General features: G+C 36.7%; 1 protein-coding gene across 1 annotated transcript; it reads right to left on the minus strand.

Annotated features, from left to right (window-relative positions):
* Positions 1–1,660: 1,660 nt before the first annotated feature.
* LOC103715914 (1-acyl-sn-glycerol-3-phosphate acyltransferase PLS1) lies at positions 1,661–19,773 on the minus strand. Its single transcript, XM_008803708.6, has 11 exons — positions 19,334–19,773; positions 18,755–18,877; positions 18,338–18,377; positions 18,136–18,209; positions 17,978–18,037; positions 9,312–9,389; positions 9,046–9,204; positions 7,546–7,671; positions 3,160–3,252; positions 2,702–2,785; positions 1,661–2,190 (listed from the first exon to the last, which is right to left on the minus strand). The coding sequence occupies exons 1-11, from the start codon at positions 19,412–19,414 to the stop codon at positions 1,984–1,986; spliced, it is 1,125 nt and encodes a 374-aa protein (XP_008801930.3). The 5' UTR covers positions 19,415–19,773; the 3' UTR covers positions 1,661–1,983.
* Between the last annotated feature and the right edge of the window lie 1,447 nt (positions 19,774–21,220).

Below are 21,220 nucleotides of genomic sequence, written 5' to 3' on the forward strand. Positions count from 1 at the left end.
CTAGAAACAGAACCGCACTTATACCCTGCGGTGTGGGCCAGAATACCGCACTTATATATCCAAAAATCATATTTTTCTTTTAAAATTAATCACAATATATATAAAACTTAAATTTTAACATTCTCCTAGGGCTGACCCTGCCAAGGTGTCTAGCACCCCGGTTTCGGATTCGGATTCGGGTTCATACCCGTAGACCACCCTCTTCCCTTTATTTTATTATTATTATTACTATTATTTTCTTTTCTTTTCTTTTCTTTCCTTCTCTTTTCTTTTTTTTTCTTTTTCTTTTCTATTCTTTTCTTCTCTTCTCTTCTTCTCCCGAAGCTTCCTCTCCTTTCTTTCTTTTTCTTCTTCTTCTCTTCTCCTCTCTTTTCTTTGGCAGAACAGGGGACCCATACCCCCATTTCCTTCCTTCTCCGTCAGATTCAAGGGTGACCGCGGTGGCCAACCCCGTTGGCGGCAAGGGGTGGCGAAGCAAAGTGCGACCACCCCCAACGGCTGGCGGCGGCGCACAAGGCCGGCGGCAAGAGGACATGCCCGAACAGGGCTCTTCTATTTTTGGGTAAAAATCCCAACGATGGCTAGCTCAAAACCATGACAAATCATGGCTAAATATCACGGAAGGAAGGGAGGAAAGCTAGGAGTCCTTACCTCGACCCCGACGATGGTCCGATGGCTTCTTTCTGGCGGCAAACGGAAGAGGAAAAGACCACCCGTGCGGCCGTGCCAAAGCTATCCCGGTTCTCTCCCCCTCTCTCTCTCTCTCCCTCCCTCCCTCCCTCTTGGGCGGCTGCACGAGGAAGAAGAGGAGACTCGGGGTTTGCGGCTACCCTTCATCTAGCCTCAACGAGAAGGAGAAGAAGCCCCAAAACAGGGCTTCCTTCTTCTTCGGGATGGATCCTTCCATCCCAGTGCACGTGAGGCCGAAACCTGGGACTGGGCCGGTCAAATGGGCCGGGCCCAGTTCCAGGGTCTCACAATTTATATGCAGGATTCTGCAGAAAATACAATGACAGAGAATATTTTAAACCAACATCAGTGCAGACAAAACCGCCCTGAAAAAATCGAGGTCAGCACCTATTTGACTGCATTCATGGATGACATCCCCCATACAAGTTTTGAAGTAATAAACCTCATTCTTCAGGTTCTTTGCCTACAGTGGTTTAGTTTGGCATTGCCTGCAAGTCTTAAATAGCAAATGAGTCTTTTATTGATTGCAGAACAAATGCCCTTCAACAAGTTTCGATAGGCACATCCAGCAAGATCATGATATAATGAAATGCTTCTGTTGATACTCGGCTAGCTAGAGGCACAATCCAAGGGTTCGATTACAGAAGTCTTCTGCAGAAATATAAAATCATGCATCCTGATATTGTAAGGTAGGCAGCGCTTGTCATAAAACATTTACATGTTAATACTCAGCCCACTAGGGTAAAATTCAAAGGGTCGGACAGATGGGAGTTTTCTGAAAAAAGTACAAAGGATATTTACAGGAAGCGTATTGTGGGTAGGACTGCATCATAGTAATGTGGGTAGGACAGCATCATAGCAATGTACAATTTAGAGCAATCACTAGGTAAGCAGGCCATAATTCAAAAATTACCTCTTGCAAAACTCAAGTAAAGCTGGCAACCATCATGCTGAAGTTATCCACATGCAGTTCAAGGGTAATAGATGACCGTGTTATTCGATAATTACACCATAAAAATGTAATCAAGACCCAATTCATGGCAAAGAAAGTAAAGAATTGATACACATGTGAACCATATCCTGCTACAAATGCTTCTCCCAATAACAAAATATAGAAAATAAATGAAGCTTGCCAATTTGCAATTCCCTACATTCCTATGATAGTGTACTTCCAAGAATGCACACTTGATTGGTAGCAGATACATGGCTCTTGTTTTGCTGATGACCACACAGTACATCAATTTGCAATTCCCTACGGGACTGACTAAATCCACTGTAAGATCTGTTGACCCTCTAATCTCTATTTGTTTGTCTGCGTGCTGCTCTGGCCATGCTTGAACGTTCAGCCTGAGAAAATAGAATAAATACGTGCATGACTATTGTGACCAGTAACAGTCCCGCTGTTGAGAATGCAACTCCTTTCCATGTTGACAAGAGCGCAGACCATTTGAAGAATCTGAATACAACATATGATAGCAGAGATGACCAAAATGCAACCACCTGTCCCGATAAACTGATTAGATGTAGAAAAGGATGAAAGAGCACAGAATAGAAAATCAGGGTAAACCCAGCATATGCTTGGAAAAATCAAATATATCATTTCAAGTGTGCACTTACTCTGAAAAAGAATGGGAATTAGACCTTTTATTATTGATTTTACATGAAAAATCCTGCTGGACCCTAGATTACCTTGAAATGATTAACAAATGTTACTGCAGTCATATTATAGCAAGTCATGATTTGTAATTGAGACTTCAGTAAGTAGTCATTTTCGCTTCCAATATTTTCTTCTAGGTTTCCTTTATTAAAAATGCTGCATGTGAAGTTGGTTTCCAATGCAGCTTTTGGAAACAAATTTCAATATAAAAATAGGCAGTCAAAAAAAAGAAGAAAACAATGACTATACATATTAGAAACATCAAATTACACATGTTAGCTTCCTTGCAATCCAAAAAATTGTTTTTTTATCATAAATTTGTTTTCCATGTTTTTTCAGTAAGTAAAATCTTACCAGCAAAGACTTAATTGGCCGACCAATTGGTCTTAGTTCATCACCAAAAGTGCCCTCAGCAATATGTTTATCTAGTAAAGCATCCTGTCCAGCAGACACACAAAATTAAATAAGTTCATGGACTAAATTTGGAAAGTAAGACAATACAGATATAGTAGTGACATGAGGATGAGTCTTGGCACAACAGTAAGGTTGCCCATTGTGACTTGGAGGTCACAAGTTTAAAACATGGAAACAACCTTTCTGCATATGAAGGCAAGGCTCATGCACTAGGCTTGCCCAGACCCTGCAATGGCAGAAGCCTCATGCACTAAGCCAACCTTTTACAGATAAACCAGTGACACGCATAGCAATGAAAAAGATTGCCCAATTACATCGCACATTTTAGTATAAGGCACAACAGAAACAGAAGCTCCTCATAAACTCTAATTCGGCATTGTAACAGTACAGTAGCATGCCTTTGCAACAAATATGTCTCTACACCACTGCGCTACTCCATCATCTGTTTGAGGCAAATCCTTCATCGAATGTCGTTTCATGTGTACATGTACCTGTGTACAAAGGAAATCTTAGAAGAAAATAAAAATTCAATATAAAATGTAAAATACAATAACTCTATTTATTTGTTGTATGAATACATTGAACAATAGTTAGCTTCTTTTTTTTTAGTGGGGGTGGGGGGTCATGTGAGAATATTATGGTAGACATTCACCAAGGAATTAGTGAAGTCCAATGAAACTTCTTCATTATCACATCAATAAATATGCAAAAACATTAAGCAGAACCCAAATTCAATAGAACTTAGCCTTCAAAAATAATCTCATAATAAACTGTGATAATGAATGACAGAAATAACAAAAGTGTGCATATTCTTTGCACAAAAGAACGCAATTTAAGAAAAAAAAGTCCATGCATATAACAATATAGTAGCTAGTCTCTAAATGTTCAGACTCAAAAAGCAACGTCACCAGACAAATGAAGTGAACCAACACAAAGGCTTAAAATGTTCACCCTGGTGAGCCGACTAAATAAGCATCAATAAGATTTTAATCGTCCAGAATGTTAATTGTATGATCCTTCCCAAATGCAAGCAAACTTGTCCCAACGTCTCACATACAGAAAATTATATCTTATACACACTGCAATTTTAGACCCTGTGGAGGCTGATAACATCTTAGGCAAAGGGGAGGGACTGCTGCCATTGTCCAAAGGAGGACGATTGAGGTGCTGGCGAAGAATGGTGAAGATGCTGCTAGCTGATCAGAGATGGCTGGAGGTCCAGGCATCACAATGAAGCCCACAGGGAGGATTCAGGGCTGCCAATGGTGGGGTGAACCTGACAACTGAGCAAGATCGCACAGGTAAGAGTGGTTCGGGAAAGGAAGAGCAATGCAAAGGGAGAGTCCGACCAAGGGAGAGGAAAAAATGCAGGGTACTTTATTGTCAAAAGAAAAGATTGTTTGCATGTATCTTAAAGCCTATTCGTATGGAAGAAGAATTAGGAGTATTTGAGGCAAATCAGTAGGAAGCAAGAGTAGCAGCGGGAGCTAGATACCAAAGCAGGCATAACACCCTAGGTGGAAATTTCAGGTACTGAGGCCAGGACTTCCATTCACGATGATTGTGTGCCTTTAATGTCGATGTAAGAAGAAAGGCATGACAAAGTAAATGTTTGATGCAAAACATCGATCAACCATTAATTTAATCAACTTGGAAACATCAAAACTAGCAAACACCTGGCTAGGAGCCCCAGGTGCCAATACCAATGGGAAGATGCCATGATGATAATGGAGAATCCTTGAATCATCAATCAAAGACCAGAATCAAACTGTTAAGTACCATAGGAAGATATCATAGGAATACCAACCATAGTCCTTTTGAATGAGAGAGGGACTGTCATCCAAGAAAGCCTTTGACAACAAAAAATATACTAGGGCAAATGAGCAGAAAGTACAAGGGGGAAAAAGAGAGAGGCTTTTGTCGGGCAACTTAAATAGTTGTTACTTAACCCGTGGGGAAAAATGGTTGTTTGCCACTTCGATAAGTAGCTAACTTAAATTTGGTTCTAGTTCCCGCCAATAGTTGGGTTTATGTGAACAATGACAGAACCAAAGTATACCATCTCAGTACCAGACTCTGTACCAGTACCACATTATCACTATGTCGGTACGGTATGGGGCCGGCTCAGCATACCGAGTGTCAATACGCTCTTCGTACTGTATACCGGTACCGAATCAATACAGTACGACACGCCCCATACCCTCTAGTTTGGTATGGTATGGTGAACCTCGAATAGAACCATTGATTCAAAAACTACCAAAACAGAACAGTATGATCAACTGATATCATACCAACACCAAGAATGTATGATGCAAGTTTACAATAACAAAGTAATAATTCAAAATTCCATCCAAATTAGGTGGACATTATACATATGAGGTTAACAACAAGAAATAACAACATAAAGCATAAGATAATCCACACAAAGAACTAGCTCTATCCCACCTTTATAGTTTTTAGAAAACTACAGCTGATATAACCAAATGACTCAAAACATAGAAAACATAAATGATAAACCTAATCCCATCAGTTTGAATCAGCTTCATGAAGTACATCATGACTGCCAAAAAAACGACCATAGGATCTGATAAAACTTGACAATAATGATATTATCTGGACTTTTCTACTTAAATGATGTATTACTGTTGGTCAAGTATCAAGAGTCATGGATACAAACATAAACTACTTCAAATTCTTCTAAACAAAGAATCTGATAGGAAAGAAACTCAGGATCCTATAGACCAAATAAAAGTACATATGGTAGCTTTTGATATTCTTTTGCCACCACTAAATTCATTAGTAATGCAGGATCGCCTAAAGGAGGAATTAGGATCAAGAGCATCATCTTGCTGTCCTATTGTAGGAAAGGGAAAGAACACATTTTTGGCACTTATGTAAATTAAAAGGGTAAAAAATCCTGTTTTAGGCATGGTCTGCCATACTAGTTGGTACCGATGCATATCAACCATACCGTACCTATACCAAACTAGTATGCAGTACAGTGGGCGTACCGAGTGTCGATAACGCCAAACCGGCTTCCGTACCGGACAATTTGACACAGTAATAGGATGGTACAAGCAAGGTATGTCGTACCGGACCGATACGGTTTCGGTTCGAACCAGCTTGAAGCGATACCGACAGAGCTAAGTGCGTGCACGGAAAAAAGCCGCGAATACCACTCTATGGCATTAAACCTCCTGCACAGGCACGGGGAACCACGCGCGGGCACAGTTCCCAGCACGGGAAACCACGTGGGCGCCCTGCCCCGCATGCGGGCCGATATGAACCGGTCTAGTTCGCACCGATATGCAGCGGAGACCGGTCACTTCCGGCTCCATAGAGGCCAAAACCGTTTTCCATGCTGAACCGTACCGGTTGGTGCTGGTACCGTACGGTACATGCTGAACCGGCCGGTAGGGGCCGGTTCAGCAGACCATGAGTACAAGTATACGGTCTGGTACCAAGACGGCAAACCTACTTTTCGGTTTGTACAGAAAGTATGAGTCCCAAGCAAAAGAATTTAGGGTAGATTAGAAGATTAATGATCATCAATAGTGAAAATTTTAATCAAAACTCAGGTCATAGGAGATTGATTTCAGTATAAATGGCATTAAACTGATGTACAGATAAATCTAAAGAGCTATAAGTAATAGGTGTTGGATTGTCTCCTAGAGTGACAATAGGCACTGATGAAGGCTTATGATTAAGGTTCTAACTAAGCCGAGGCAGATCTATGTTTAGATAATTAGATTTCTACTAAATAATAAATACACAACAGCAAGTGAAAAATAAGAAAAAACTTCAAATATATAGATAGATAATAGCATAAGTTTTAAGAGACAGACGGGAGGACGAGATTGGAGATAGGAAGCAAAAGTGGAACTAACAATTAACTAATTCCTATTGACTTACGGCTCCCAGCCAATTAATACTAAAGTTGGACCATTGTACACTGGTCCTACTCAAGATAGGGAACATCAACGCCATATAAAGAAGAAAAATAAAACTAAAATAAAATCTAAAAGTAAACAAATTTCTTTTTTCATCTCCACCAACTAGGTTTTCCAAAAACATAATTAACAGATGTTAATAATATAGCTAGGAGATCACCTTATCTTTGGGTCCAAATGGATATATATGGATGTACATGCGTGTGTGTGTGTGTGTGTATGCACACACACAGAGAGAGAGAGGCCATACATAGCTGATGGTTATTGGAAATTTCATGATTAACTAAAACTTACACAGATTCTTTGGGTTTTTCTTTGAGTTTATTGTGGCAGGATGAAGAAGAGACAAATAGAAAGAAAGAGGAGGGAGAAAGAAATGAACAGGGTTTTGGAAGAAGCGGAAGTCAAGGTCAGCTTCAAGTGCTGCAAAGTGTTGTATTTCCAATGCAGTGGCCCTTCCTCCAACCATTCTTGACTCTCACTAGGGTCATTGAGTTGATTGATATGCATGCGGAGAGAGAAAGAGAGAGGAGAGATGTTAAGTTTAGCAGAGTCTTGTTGTTGTGTTATGAGGTGAATGTAATACACTTGCAGGCATGGTAGAGTTGAGCTGATTGATTGTTTTATAAAATTCATAACAAGATTCAATTCTTCTGGAGAAACCATCATAACAATCTGAGATACCATATTAGTGCGGACGGTAATTACATACATACGCTTCAAGATTAGTAAACTAAATGCCATGATATAAGGATACTTTGGCAATAAATTATGGATGCCAAACATAGATGAGGGAGAGAAAAAACTTAGCAACAATGTATCTGCAGGGCTTACAACTGAAGATTGCCCTTTCAAAATTCTAAGCATCGTAGGTGAAGGTTGATCTTTAGGAATAGCTACAGTTACATCATATACAGCTGGGACGAAAGAGCGCATGACATTTACAGCTGAAACAAAACCCTGAAATCAGGAATAAAATTGTCAATATAACACTAAAGAACTCAGTTTAAATTATAAGAAAAAAAAATTAAGTGCAAAAGAAACAATTAGAAAGAGATTATTGTGGAATGTTCTGCATTATTTTGTCATTCAAATTTATAACCATAATTATTTTATCTAATAATTGTGACAGACAGTAAAAAGCAAGTTAGATATATGGAAGATTTAAAAGAAAAAACTCAAAATGCTGAAGAGTTTATCATGTCTAAAGCTACCATCCAATTCTTATTCTTCGCCAATGATGAACTCAATGATAATCGTATCATTCTATCCAAATAGATGAGGTTGCATAAACATCTAAGATTTACACAATAGGGCAATCATGTAAAACAGCTGGGCATCTACAAATGGTAGACAAGTTTAGCCCCGCCACTGGGTCCGATAACGTGTAGAATGTATATCATGTCATTTTGCACATTAATATGTAGTCCAAAATTGTTGTTCAGGAGAAATAACTACCAAGTGGGGTACTTCATCGAGATGCCAAGCAAGGTTCGTCGTACCCACCATACTGACATATCGGTGCGGTCTGGTACCGATACCGAACCGAGCCGAACCAGTACCATACCGAAAATGCCACACACGCTGTCTCCCGTGAAGAACACCCCGTATCGGTACGAACCAAGCCGGTTCGCACCGATACAAGCCATGAACCGATCGATTCCAACCCAGATTGGGTCGGAACCAATTTCAATGTAGGCATTGGTACGGTACGGACTGAACCGACCGGTTCAGCAGACAACGATGCCAAGTACTAGTTAAAGAACCCTTTTCTTTTTATGAATGCAGCAGTATTCTGCTTAATAATCAAATGCCTGAACTAATGTTAATAATGCTCTACGACATTACATGAAAATGTTGATCTTAACATGCTCCTATTTCAAGACATCTCATTGTATCATGTGTTCACTTCATTACAAAAATAAGTTCTATTTTTCTCCTTTTTTCTTGAGCATGGCATAAGGACTAGTTTTATTTTCGTTACTTATCATACACATGAATGACCATACATCAATATTTATATACACCCCCTTACCATTTTAAATGTGATGTTTGACACCCCTATACATTTGTCATCATGCAACGCCCATATCCAAGTCAACCATATAATTGAGTTCCAAAGCATTCAGCAGATATAATTAGATAAGCCTCTTGAGAAAGCCATACAATTAATTTACGGCAAGGTATACAAAACAACTTGGGAAAGTCATCAAGCAAGTTCAAGTTTCTTAAACAAGCAGATGAACTTAGCAGAAGAAAAAAGGAAGCAAGAAACAATATGCTTAACTAAATAAACTTTTTTTAAAAAAGGAGCAAAGTTGTGAACTTTTAAACCTTGGTACGAGGGATTAGAACATTTCTCGGGGTAGGCAAACCCTGTGAAGCTGCATATTCTTGTGCTGCTAAAAGCTTTGCTGGAGTAAAGCGAGTACCCTCAACAAAAAGAGCCAGCCAAAATGGCCTGGGGAAGTCCCTGAACCGTTGCAGACCTAACTGCAAGATACAATCATGTACACAAAATCAAGAGGAAAAAGGTGGAAAAAAAAAATCACCACAGAGGCTCAGACACAGACTTAGACTCATCAGCAAGTAAATAATACCTTTAGCGTGTTCTCATCCTTGGCCCAGCTTCTTTCCAGGAAGAGATATTCAGCAAACCACATTGACCAACCAATAACCTGCACTCAAGTGATCCCATATCCAAGTTATGAAAACCAGCAAACAGAGCTTTACATCTCATACACTAAATACAGTCTCATATTAAAATATGAATGAATTGAGTAAGAGTCAGATCATAAAAATAGTAAGCCGTGCAACCATGGCCAAACAGCTTCTAAAGAAGCAAGGTAGCATGAACAAAGAACATCATCCCTATGTAACAAATCAGTAAAGATAACAGCTTGCAAGTAAACATGTTTAAATTTCAGATACAATGAAGAATGAACAAGACCAGTACAAATTGGGGGATGGGGGGTGGAGGTTGTCTTAAAAGAAGATTAACTGATGATTACAAATTTGGCGGACAAAGCAGAATTAGATTGTATCCTCAAAAATTATTCAATTATATGGTTTTACCAAAACAAGACAATTAATAGAGAAGAATAAATTGGACTGCATTCTGAAGTGGCAAGAAATTAAGTTGATCTTAAAAACAGTCTGCCACTCCTGAAAATTTGATAATGCGAACTTAGAGCCCTTTTTCGCCCATTAAATATAATTGCATCCAGTTAGCCATTGAACACATCAGTTCTTCTGTCATACCTAGTGAATGCCTCATGTAATAAATCACGGGGTAGGACAAATTCTTTTAATCTGCTAGAACTCAGGAAATACTTTTTAATGATCATCCCAATGATGTCATCAACTTGTCAGAATAATCAGTTGTCATTTGCTCCTATCAATCTGAATTGGTTGTAGTTGAAAGGTTGTACACAAAACTGGCCATCAGTGGTTGGTAATTAATTCCAACACACAGGACCTCTTGCTCCAACAGCTCACTTCCTAATTATGTTCCTATTTCTACAGCCACCAGTGTGTTGAATCACGCTTATACCATAGTTCACAAGCTTAATCCCTTATAGACAAACCATAAAAGTTTTTGAACCATTAATCATATTCCTCTTTCTAGCATAACCTAAGCCCTTTGTATCTCAAGTAAATACAAGAAAAAACCTTAACTGACTGAGAGAGGAGGGGTGATGGTGTTGAAGATGTCCACACAAACCTCAAAAATATACGTTTCAAATTTTTTTCATATCTATAAACTGCAGCATCAAAGACCTGAAGAGTAAGAGTATTTCCTACCATGCGAATTACAAAAAAAAACTCATAATCTTCCCCAGCCACCTCTAGGACATTCTTCTGCTAAACCTTCACAGCATCTAGAGTGCAGCCTACCCGGCAAAGAAAAACAAATTCCATGCCAAGCCTATCCAGTACAACTCACTCACCAGAATGCAATTAAAATTACAAAACCAGTATCATGACCAGGGGAAGAGAGACTGCGGTCAAAAGAAGAGAATGAGAACCTGGTGGCTGGATGGAAGGGCTATATTATTACATCCCTTGATTAAGCAAGCCACAATTTCTTGCACAAATACATTGAGAGTATCAAACATGCTACTAGGATAATTCGGGATACCTAGATGCAACCATATTTATTCTTAAATTCCCTCGGTTTCCTAGGTTGGATTATATGTAGAGAATATGAACAATCCAAGTAGTCAAAAGGGGATGGAGGGTAAACCATAACTCCCTTACCAAGAAAATGACATAACTAATTAGCATTTGTATGTGAATATTGCCCATTTTAAACTGTTGATACAAGATTTCTAATTGGTAAATATTTCATATTTAAATTTAATTTATTATCCAGCTATCAAAAGACCCACACCATTGGGTCAGTCACTTGCTCCTGAACCTGGGACAAGGTTTTTCTCTTTAATAGTCAAGGGGTAAATCCCCTAGACCCATCACACTTCACTGTTCTTTGCAGAACCTGGACCTTGCACATCCTATCCAAGCCTTGCTTAATCATTGGACCCTTCAGTCCATGGACGCAACTAATTAGCATCCACCAAACAGGATACCAATCTCACTACAAAGCAAAGTTACTTAAGAATATAGGATACTCGTGATGTTGCTGATTCGATCATGAAACGAAGGTCTAACCATGGTAAGGCATGATCAAGATCAGAACAAAGAGTCAATTTTTTGTATTATCAACTTCCACAGCCTCTCAAGTCACGAGAAGGTTAAGTTGTAAATTACATAAAGATATAATGTAATGCATGAAGGCCTTTATTACCACCAAAAACAATGAGTCAACTTTCTGAACCACTTCAAAGGAAGAGAGAGTTGATTAGAAAATCACTTTAAGGACTCCTCTCGGCTCCACCTCATCTGCATTAGACAGTTTCTCATTATCAAAAACCAAGCAAAGAGTTGAACAGCAGTAAGACTTCCCCAATGACTCCTCTGAGAAGTTATTACTGGCAGCATTAGCACCAAGATATAGGCTACCAATCAGCTTAACAATCCCAACATGCTATCAGTTGAGTCCGCATATGACAACTTGTACCTGAAGACCCAGCCTTTGACGTGCCATATACCCTCATAACAGAGTTGAACTTTTGTTATACTTGAAGGAGGCCATGCTTTCAGAATGAATAACCACACAAAGTTCTGTGAAACCAACAAGTGAGAATTATTGCAAAAAAATCCCAGAATGCCAATGAATGTTCTACTGTAGACCCTATTAAGTAACTTCAATTACCTCTCCTAGAAATGCCTCATTCATCATCTCCATCTTAAGAGGTACCCTCTTCATTGGTTCAGATGCAAGCATCTTGTCCTATAGCTTCAAAAATGAAATTTTTCCAACAACTTCAAACCCATATCTGTCCTTTGTTCTTTTATCATCATAACATAAGTTCCTCTTGAAGTACATTGCTTCTTCCTAAACTCAGTAAGGGGTTCATGATAATAAATTTATCTCTACCACAATAATATGTTCATTTAGATTTCCAGGAAGGATATTCTAGAGCACCAATTAAGCAGCAGCATTATTGGGCAATCCCTACCATGTCAATATAATGTTCATGCTCCTAGGAAGCCCTTCAATTCTAAAACGAGGCCAACTGAACAAGAGATCTCATTAAAGAGGCAATGATGACTAACCCAAACTAGTCTCAGCCACCATGCTTGTCATGAAAACTAAGATTATCATTCCTTATTATGGATATAAGAAACATATTCAATGTGGATATATGCTCAGGTTTCATCTTATCTATTCTACTATATAACCCAAAATTGAGAATGAACCGTTAGCGAACTTCCACATTTTCATGCGTGCATCACAGTATCATATCCATTCTACTGTATGACCCAAACTCCAGGAAGAGCATCAATGAAGCTCCACATTTTCATGACATTCCATCACGTGCATTGCATGTGCTGTACTCTACTTCTAGTATACTTTATTAGAATATATAGCAATCAGAGGACAAATAAGCTTGAGATGTGACATTATAACAGTACAATCCAACTATTGTGCTTTCCTCATAAATGCATGATTATTTTGGAGTACTCCACACAGGTATCAAGAATTTGCACCAAGTATCTACATGCAATATTCTTCAATAGGTCAATTTTCTCCAAGCATCTTCCTTTCTTCTCTTTGACTGCTATGGCACCTGACTTCAATAAGGAAGCTTGTGGAAAGAATAGCATCCCCATATTTCTTATTGACCTATGGACTCATTTGATTGCTAAGGAACAAAGAAAAGAGAAAATTTTAAAAATGCTGCTTAATAAATTTTTGATTTTTGGTCATATTTATATGGAGTGTGCATAGAGAACACGGTTTAGAATCTCGTCAGAAGAACACATTTCAGCAAACAGTTCCTAAGTTTTTATCTTTTACATCTGATGAACAAACATAAGTCCACTATGTATATCTACCAATTTCCATTATAAATACATGAATGTTAGTCAAACCAACACGATTTCATCCCGAATATACAGACATACCCTATGGCTGGTATCGATTAAGCCTTGACACGTTATCATATACTATCTAGTAACACATATTTACTAATATACCTATGTTTAATTAATTGCAATTATTTTAGCATCTCAGCATTTATTACTTCATGAAAATGTTGATTTCCCAATCTAGAACACAATGGTATGTCAATTTTAAAAGTTATACAAATTGTGCTCAAGAAAATGCCTTGTACATTCCTACGTTTTCCTTTTTTATATATCATTTACTGTACTCCTCGTCTTCTATTTAATGAACTTTTTTCCCAGTGATTTGGCTTGTTTGAATGAAACCCTCCCAAAAATCGAAAATCATCCAAAACATATTGGTCTCGTAATTCGGCCAACGTCTCATGTAAATGTAAAAATCTAAATCTTATTGAAGAATACGATGGCAGCTTGTGCTTGACAATTTTGTCCACTAGTAAAGAGACATAGCTCCCCTATTTCATTGCAGTTGAATCTCATAGCATGCAGGTTCAAGTTTATTGTCTTGGTGAGCATGTTGAACAAATTTCTAATATAAAGAAAAGAGTGATAGAAACCGAATCAACCACCAATGGACTAACACCTTCCATTACGATAAAGTTATTTTGTTAGACTGAGTAAAGATTTTGTCTCCAGACTAGGCATATTAAAAGAGAAGCCCAATGAACTAAACCTTGTGGATCAACATAGTTTATGATATTGAACTTTCCTTAACTAACCTAAAATTTCCATTTGAACATCGGATCAAGATTAGGAAACCAACATAGCAACACAACATTTCAAAAAGCAAAGCAGGCATCATTGGCCCATTCCAAGTGCCAAAAACGAATGTAATCTATACAAGCAAATAAGGATGAAAATAGGTCATCTTGTGGGCCCTTTTTCTTATATTTATCAGGCCAGGTACTTGGGATGACCCATTGTAAATTTTCAAAATTTTGGCCCAGGCTCAGCCAATTTGCAACCCTATAAACAAACCAGCAATAGATAGTACACATATATATAGACTAGTAATGTACCTGCATCATGCAATTTCATAAAATCTCTTGCATGTATTTCTTAACAGTTAACACAACTAAAATTAATGATTTGATTTTTATGTAACAAATATGTACATTAAAATTTTATATTTTACAATATTTAAATTCCACTTTATTGAAGTTTATAAGAAATATAAAAAAAAAAATAAGAAATTTAATATCTTCTACTTCTTCGGTTCCATGAGGGTTCATTCCAACAGCATCCTTGCAAGTGAATGCAATATATTCAGTAGGCAATCATAAGTTTATCATATTTGTTGCAAGCAAACTGAAGCAATATAAATCATATCAACAAACATCTTAAGATATTCAATGATCTTATAAAACTAGTACTTTAGCATGTTGCACGTTTAGGGGAAAATAGTGATTTATGAAAAACTTGACTAGGTTTGGAGGGATAAATTTTGAACTGAGATAAAGTAGGAAGAGAGGGGCAGACTAGCATGAAAAAGGTCATTTAGAGAAGTTCTTAGAGAGGAAAAGAGACATACAAGCTAAACTGTCCCAACACAAATTTGAAATCAATATGATTCTTATCTAATAACAGATGCATGTATTGTCCCCAATTTACATATGGACACAATCCACATAATATAATTTTTAAGCAAGAGTATTTTCCAATTTGTAAAATTTGATAAATCCATAGATCTCTGCTCACTCTTTTAACATGGTATAGATTAATAGATGTTGAAGAATGTACTTAAATATAAAATGCACTGAACTAAAGTGAAAATTAGAGTTACAAACGTAAAACAAAGGAAAATAGGTTTTGTTCATCTTAGATACATTTTGCAAAGCCCACACGTATCTTGACTTTATTCTGATATTTAAAGATGCCCATAAAATTTATGCAAGGGCCAATTGCAAAGACCAACCTAGGATAGTATGCAGGAAGCAGGTACATTGTAGAGAGATAGAGAGGCATGAGACTTGGAACAGACTAGAGAGTTCAAGAAAGAGAGTTAAGATGTCACATGATCAACTAAGGTTATTTTTAATAGTTAATAGGTGTAAGGAGAGCTCCAATAAGAGAGAAAAGAGGCTGCAGGAAGACTTTCAATACAGCGAACAGGACAGACAAAGGCATTAAATTAGCCATGATTTTCAAATGGAATGAAAATAGGATCCATAGGGGCACTATTATCAGAATGAGTTGTAATCATGAGCCTATCAAATCTTCTGAGCATGTAAGGAGACCGGAAGTTAATCATTTTCACAAGGGAAAGAGGACAAGGGATTAAAAAAATGATGTGGAGATCAATGAACAATAAATTTTACTTGCTACATGATGACTTGGCATTCAATGATTGGAAGGTTGCAATCTTGGGCCACCACATCCAAATATAGTGTAAGCACTTAAATATGTAAGTATATATGTAAATATGTACATATACATATATATGTATATATCTATGTATATGTATATGTATATCTATATACATGTATATATACATATATATATATATATGATATATATGTATATGTATATCTATACATATGTGTATGTATATGTGTGTGTATGTGTATGTATACGTATGTATATATGTATGTGTATGTATATGTATATGTATGTGTGTGTGTGTATATACAAATATGTACAGATATCTATATATGTATGTACATATACACAGATATGTATACATATACACATATATGTATACATACACACATACACATAAATATAAACATATATAACCATGTATGTACGTACATCTATCTATGTGCATGCATACACATACACACACACACATATATATATATAGATATGCTATTGTATGCTCAAATGGACTGAGAAATCAGTCCACCCACCTTCAAAATCAGTGATAGGCTATCCAGATTCAAAATCTAAGCTGTTGAACATAATCTACACTATAAAAGAGACCTAGAAATCAAAATTCACATTTTGATACATCACTAACCTACACATCAAGTTGGTACTAAAATAGATAGTATAAAACATATAAATTGAAAATCCACTTTATAGATCATGATCTACACATCTTGAAATATGGGCAGATTTACATTCACTAGATTTTGATGATTAGATCATAATAAAACATAGTATCATGCCATTAAAAATGTTTATTTTGACAACAATTTGAAATTATTTAGAGACGACCAAAGAACATGAATTTTTTTTTTGTTTTAGGCCTTTTATAGTATAAATCATATTCATCAAGTTGGTACTAAAATAAATAGTATAAAACATATAAATTGAAAATCCACTTTATAGATCATGATCTACACATCTTGAAATATGGGCAGATTTACATTCACTAGATTTTGATGATTAGATCATAATAAAACATAGTATCATGCTATTAAAAATGTTTATTTTGACAACAATTTGAAATTATTTAGAGATGACCAAAGAACATGATTTTTTTTTTGTTTTAGGCCTTTTATAGTATAAATCATATTCAACAATTTGGATCTCAAATTTTTGGATGGCCTGTCTTGGTTCTGAAGGTGACTAGACCAATTTTTTGGTATATCTATACATATATGTATATGTATGTATATATATACAAATTATATGTCCATATATATGTTTATATTATATTATATATACGCGTGTGTGTGTATATATATGTATGTATGTATGTATGTATATATACATATATAGATATATAGATATATATACATAGTTGTGTTTATGTTTGTGTATATGCATATGAGACTGTCATAAAAGGAATGGGAGAATCAAGGCATGAGAAAGGTAAATGAATAATTTAAAACAAATGTTGGATGCATTTGGTAGCTTGTGTTTGGTAGACTAATGATATACTAAATATCAAAAGGTAGTAATGTATGCATAAAAAAGATAGTGGATAAAACATTTAAGGATGGCCAAATAACGATCAAGGAAAAAGAGTGGGGTTGAGTTGCACCAAAATGAAAACAGAAATTCACAGCATATGTTTATTAGCAAAATGGGATATTAGGAATATTAAAAATGTACAAGAAAGCTAATAAATAAGACATGGTTTGCTACGAAACATTAGGAAGACGTGTGTGCGTGTTTGTGTGTGTATGAGAGAGAGAGAGAGATTCTGAACGGGAACCATTGGAACTCCCTTTTCAGGGAAGAAGTTAATTAGATGCCTAGTTGGTTAGGATATGTATGAAGGAGCTTCACTTTGGGAGATGGATTGTAAGTCCGAAACATTCAGAGTCCAGTTCTCTTAAGAAAGAGATATATTCATCAGCAAAATTCCTTAATTAGTCTGATCAGATTCACAAGAGACATGAGGTAGGCAGTTAATCAAGTGCATAAGAAAGAGATTATTCATAGAAAAAAATATATAATATAATAGAAGACTTGTCATTATTTCACATAAAGAACTCCATGAAATTGAGCCTAATTATTTTAAAACAAGAATTCACTAATTGAATATCCGTAAAATATTTCTAAAACTCAAATTTTCTTTTTATAATATAGTACAGACTATAGACAATATATTGATGCATTATAAATACATAAATGTTTAGCTGCAAAAATAGCAAAATAGCTCTCCACTCTGTAGGCTGATCTAATGTGAAAAACATAAAAACTAGAATACTAAATGACAAAGAAATTATATGATTATTGAAATGACTCATCTTTTCCAATCTTTAACCCAGTAATTTTAAAATAAAAAATGGTGGATGTACCAGAAGAAACATAATAATGGTATGGCGCATAAAAGACTTACTGGCAGGAATTTTGATGTCTTTTTCATGACAGCTATCGCGCTACCAAGGCAACCAGAGCGCTGGGGTAGGAAAGTTGAAAAATCAGGTAAGTAAAGAAAAATATGCATGAGTCAACTACATTTCAGAACATAAGCTAATGCTCATTTCCAGTACACACCTGAGCTAAAATCCATCCAACAAGCCAGTCAATGTCACTTCTATGATTGCAAATGACCAGTGCATGTTCTTTACCTATAAAAGTCTCCATATAAGCTCAAATTGCAAACTGAATATGTTCAAAGGTCAGCTTGATTAACAATATCACCCCTATCAAATCACATTTAGTTCGCACAATCAAAGTTAAAAATTTTGGTCCTTACCCAGCGATGCATATGTTTCAGAATCAGCATATAACTGTACCTGTAACCAGGAGCAGCAGCATATTAATCTTCAAATTCTTGGTGAAATATATAGTATCAGTAGACATCTTGTCACGTTCCAGTAACTTTTAAAACATTTTCTAAGTCGATAAATCCACTATACACAATTTGGAGCATGTAATTCTAGCGGTGGAAACGAGAACCAGAATATTAATAATAGTGCTGCTTGTGTTAGACACTGCATATCAACCAAATCAAGAAGTGGCTCTAAATTGGTGGTTTGCAGTGATAGTTACTAGGTCATACAGAAAAACTGACAATCTATAGAGATCAGAAAGGACATAAAATTAACAAGTTCCGCAAGAGCTAAAGCAGGAATTAGTACAATGATTAATTTTTCTTTACTAAGAGATTTACCTTAACACCTGCCCACCAATCAAGAAGCCAAACGAGCTGGAGCCACAACAATTCAGCCACGACTCTGTTGATCTTCCTATAGAGATTCTTTGACAAAGGCCTTATCATAACAAAACAAGTAGCCTGTAGCAAAACAAAAATAAAAAATTTATTATGCCAGGAAAATGCCTAACAGCCAAAAATCAGATCTTTCCAGAAATTACACAAGGGTGGATCAATATTAGACGATGAACCAAAAAATCAAAATCAAAATCATAACTTGAGCAAGCGCTAAGATACCAAGATAACAGCACAGGAAAATACTGACTCAAGAATCAAAAATGAGAAACAAAAAGGGAAAATATAACCAGAAAATGGCAAATCTTAGCACAAAAATTGGACATCCCAGTGCCGACAATCAAAACCTAACAATAGAAACAGTTGATATCGAGAAATCACTACAAATTCGAAATATCCATCGATCCAAGAAACCACCAAGTTCCCAAAAACCTCAAGTAGCATGAGAACCAACAAAACGAGGTCAAACAACCAAATCCACATCTAATACAGAATGGGCCTCCTTTTCGCTCCATATCCTACCTGAATTAGGTTTACGACCAAACCCGACAAGAGGAAGAGAAGGCCAATAGGAACCACCACCAACGCCGCCACGATCGCCATGGCCGAGAGAGAGGAGAAGGAGGAGAAAGAGGGAATTTGTTGGGAGAAAATCAGAAAATGGACAAAAACGGATAAAAATTTGGCTTCTTTTTCCCCCTATTTCGAGAAGGGCTTTTTATCGAATTTCGGGAGGTTCTCAGGGCCTGCGTCCGCTAGCAACGCGGTCGCCGCTCCCAAGCCAAAATATGCTATTTATGGCGCCCGAATAGGTTGGCAGGAGATTTATGAGACAACGGAAAGGGAGGCGGGCCTTTTTCCGGAAGAGTTCTTGTGGTACAGTGACTCGCGAAGCACGGTGGCTGTGCGGATTGTGCCACCGCATGGTGATTGGGACGACAATTAAACCAAAAGGGGAGGACAATAATAGTGGTGGCTTTCGGTAAGCAAATCATAGTGGTGGTTGAGATTATGGGCAGAACTACCTGCCTACCTTTGAAGTAAGATTGCATTAATAGTCTAAAACCCTAGCACCTGCTTTGCAGGTTGGTTGTTGAAGGATGGGCAATTTGATGGATAGTTTCATTCTACGAGCCAACAAAATTTAATTGAAGGCTAGTGCCGGAGACATCGAATCATCAAAGTTTTAAGAAATATACTTGATTTTGGTATTTTTTTAATGAAAAATAGAATTTATTTTTGCTACAGAAAGGATATGCATAAAAGACCTTATGAGCAGGTGACAATTGGTGCATAGTTAAAAGTTGCGACTTATAGAAAAAGACCAAGCAGTTTATTTAATATAAATAGAAGGGAAAATTATATTTTTGTACTAATGAACTTTTAACGTATTAGCAACTGAGTCAATGAAGTTCGAACAGTTGTAATTTGGTCAATAATATGGAGAAATCATGTAAAATCAGAAAATTGGATGACTATACGTGAGTTGTAAAAAAGCTAATATAGCAAATTAAAGAGTAAAAACATTGAGATTAAATTGCTAACATGGCATCTTATAGACTATAACTAATGTTAATTTGGAATGCAGGAATTTCTTTGCTCCTTTTATAATTCTCGCCTAGGAATTTAAGAGGAAAGGAAGAGAAATACAGATAGAGAGGGGACGACATAGGAGAAGCATATCATTCTAGGCATGAAAAGAAAATTTCATTCTTTATTATGATTTTGTTTATCGAGTTGTAGTTCGGGCTCTTCATCAACAAGCTATATTCCATCTCCATTTCAGTGCTATACGCCATTCAAGATGAGTAAAGTTCCTCATCTAAAATGCTAATGTGATATTTATGCTCGATAAGGGATCTCATGATAATCCTGATAGGAGGTTTGTAGGCTGCCCCGGCTACCATGTAAGTATGATTTAGTAGACCTCAAGAATCTATTTGTCAAATAATCAGCCTCATTCAATTATTGAATGGATTGATTGTGTAGGATGAGGAATAATATTGTGGGTATTTTGATTGCATAGATCCTCATATGTGTGCTCGATCGATGGTGGTGATCCTTGAATTACATGATGAAGTGCAAAGGTTAAGGAGACAAAATGTAAGTTTGCAAGCTTCTGCTTGTGAGACAAAGCTTATTGCAGGCAATAATAAAGCAAATAGATTTCGTCAAATTGATCAGGACCTGATTCAAATGTTGCAGAAATTAGAGGCTTAGTATAGGAGGTTCAGAAAAATGTCTGTACTTGCAGTATTTTTGTTATGGGCTGTATTTTTTTTGTGATAGTCCTGATTTGGAATGATGATGGCAGTATGATGGTGTAATTCATGAACTTAAGGATGTGTAGAGGTTGGGTTGTTGTCAATCGTCAAGAGACAGATCTTACTAATTATTATCTTATGAAAA

Source organism: Phoenix dactylifera, chromosome 7 (assembly GCF_051530095.1).
Source record: "Phoenix dactylifera cultivar Ajwa chromosome 7, Ajwa_hap1_PhDact_Kaust_v1.1, whole genome shotgun sequence".
Classification (NCBI taxonomy): domain Eukaryota; kingdom Viridiplantae; phylum Streptophyta; class Magnoliopsida; order Arecales; family Arecaceae; genus Phoenix; species Phoenix dactylifera.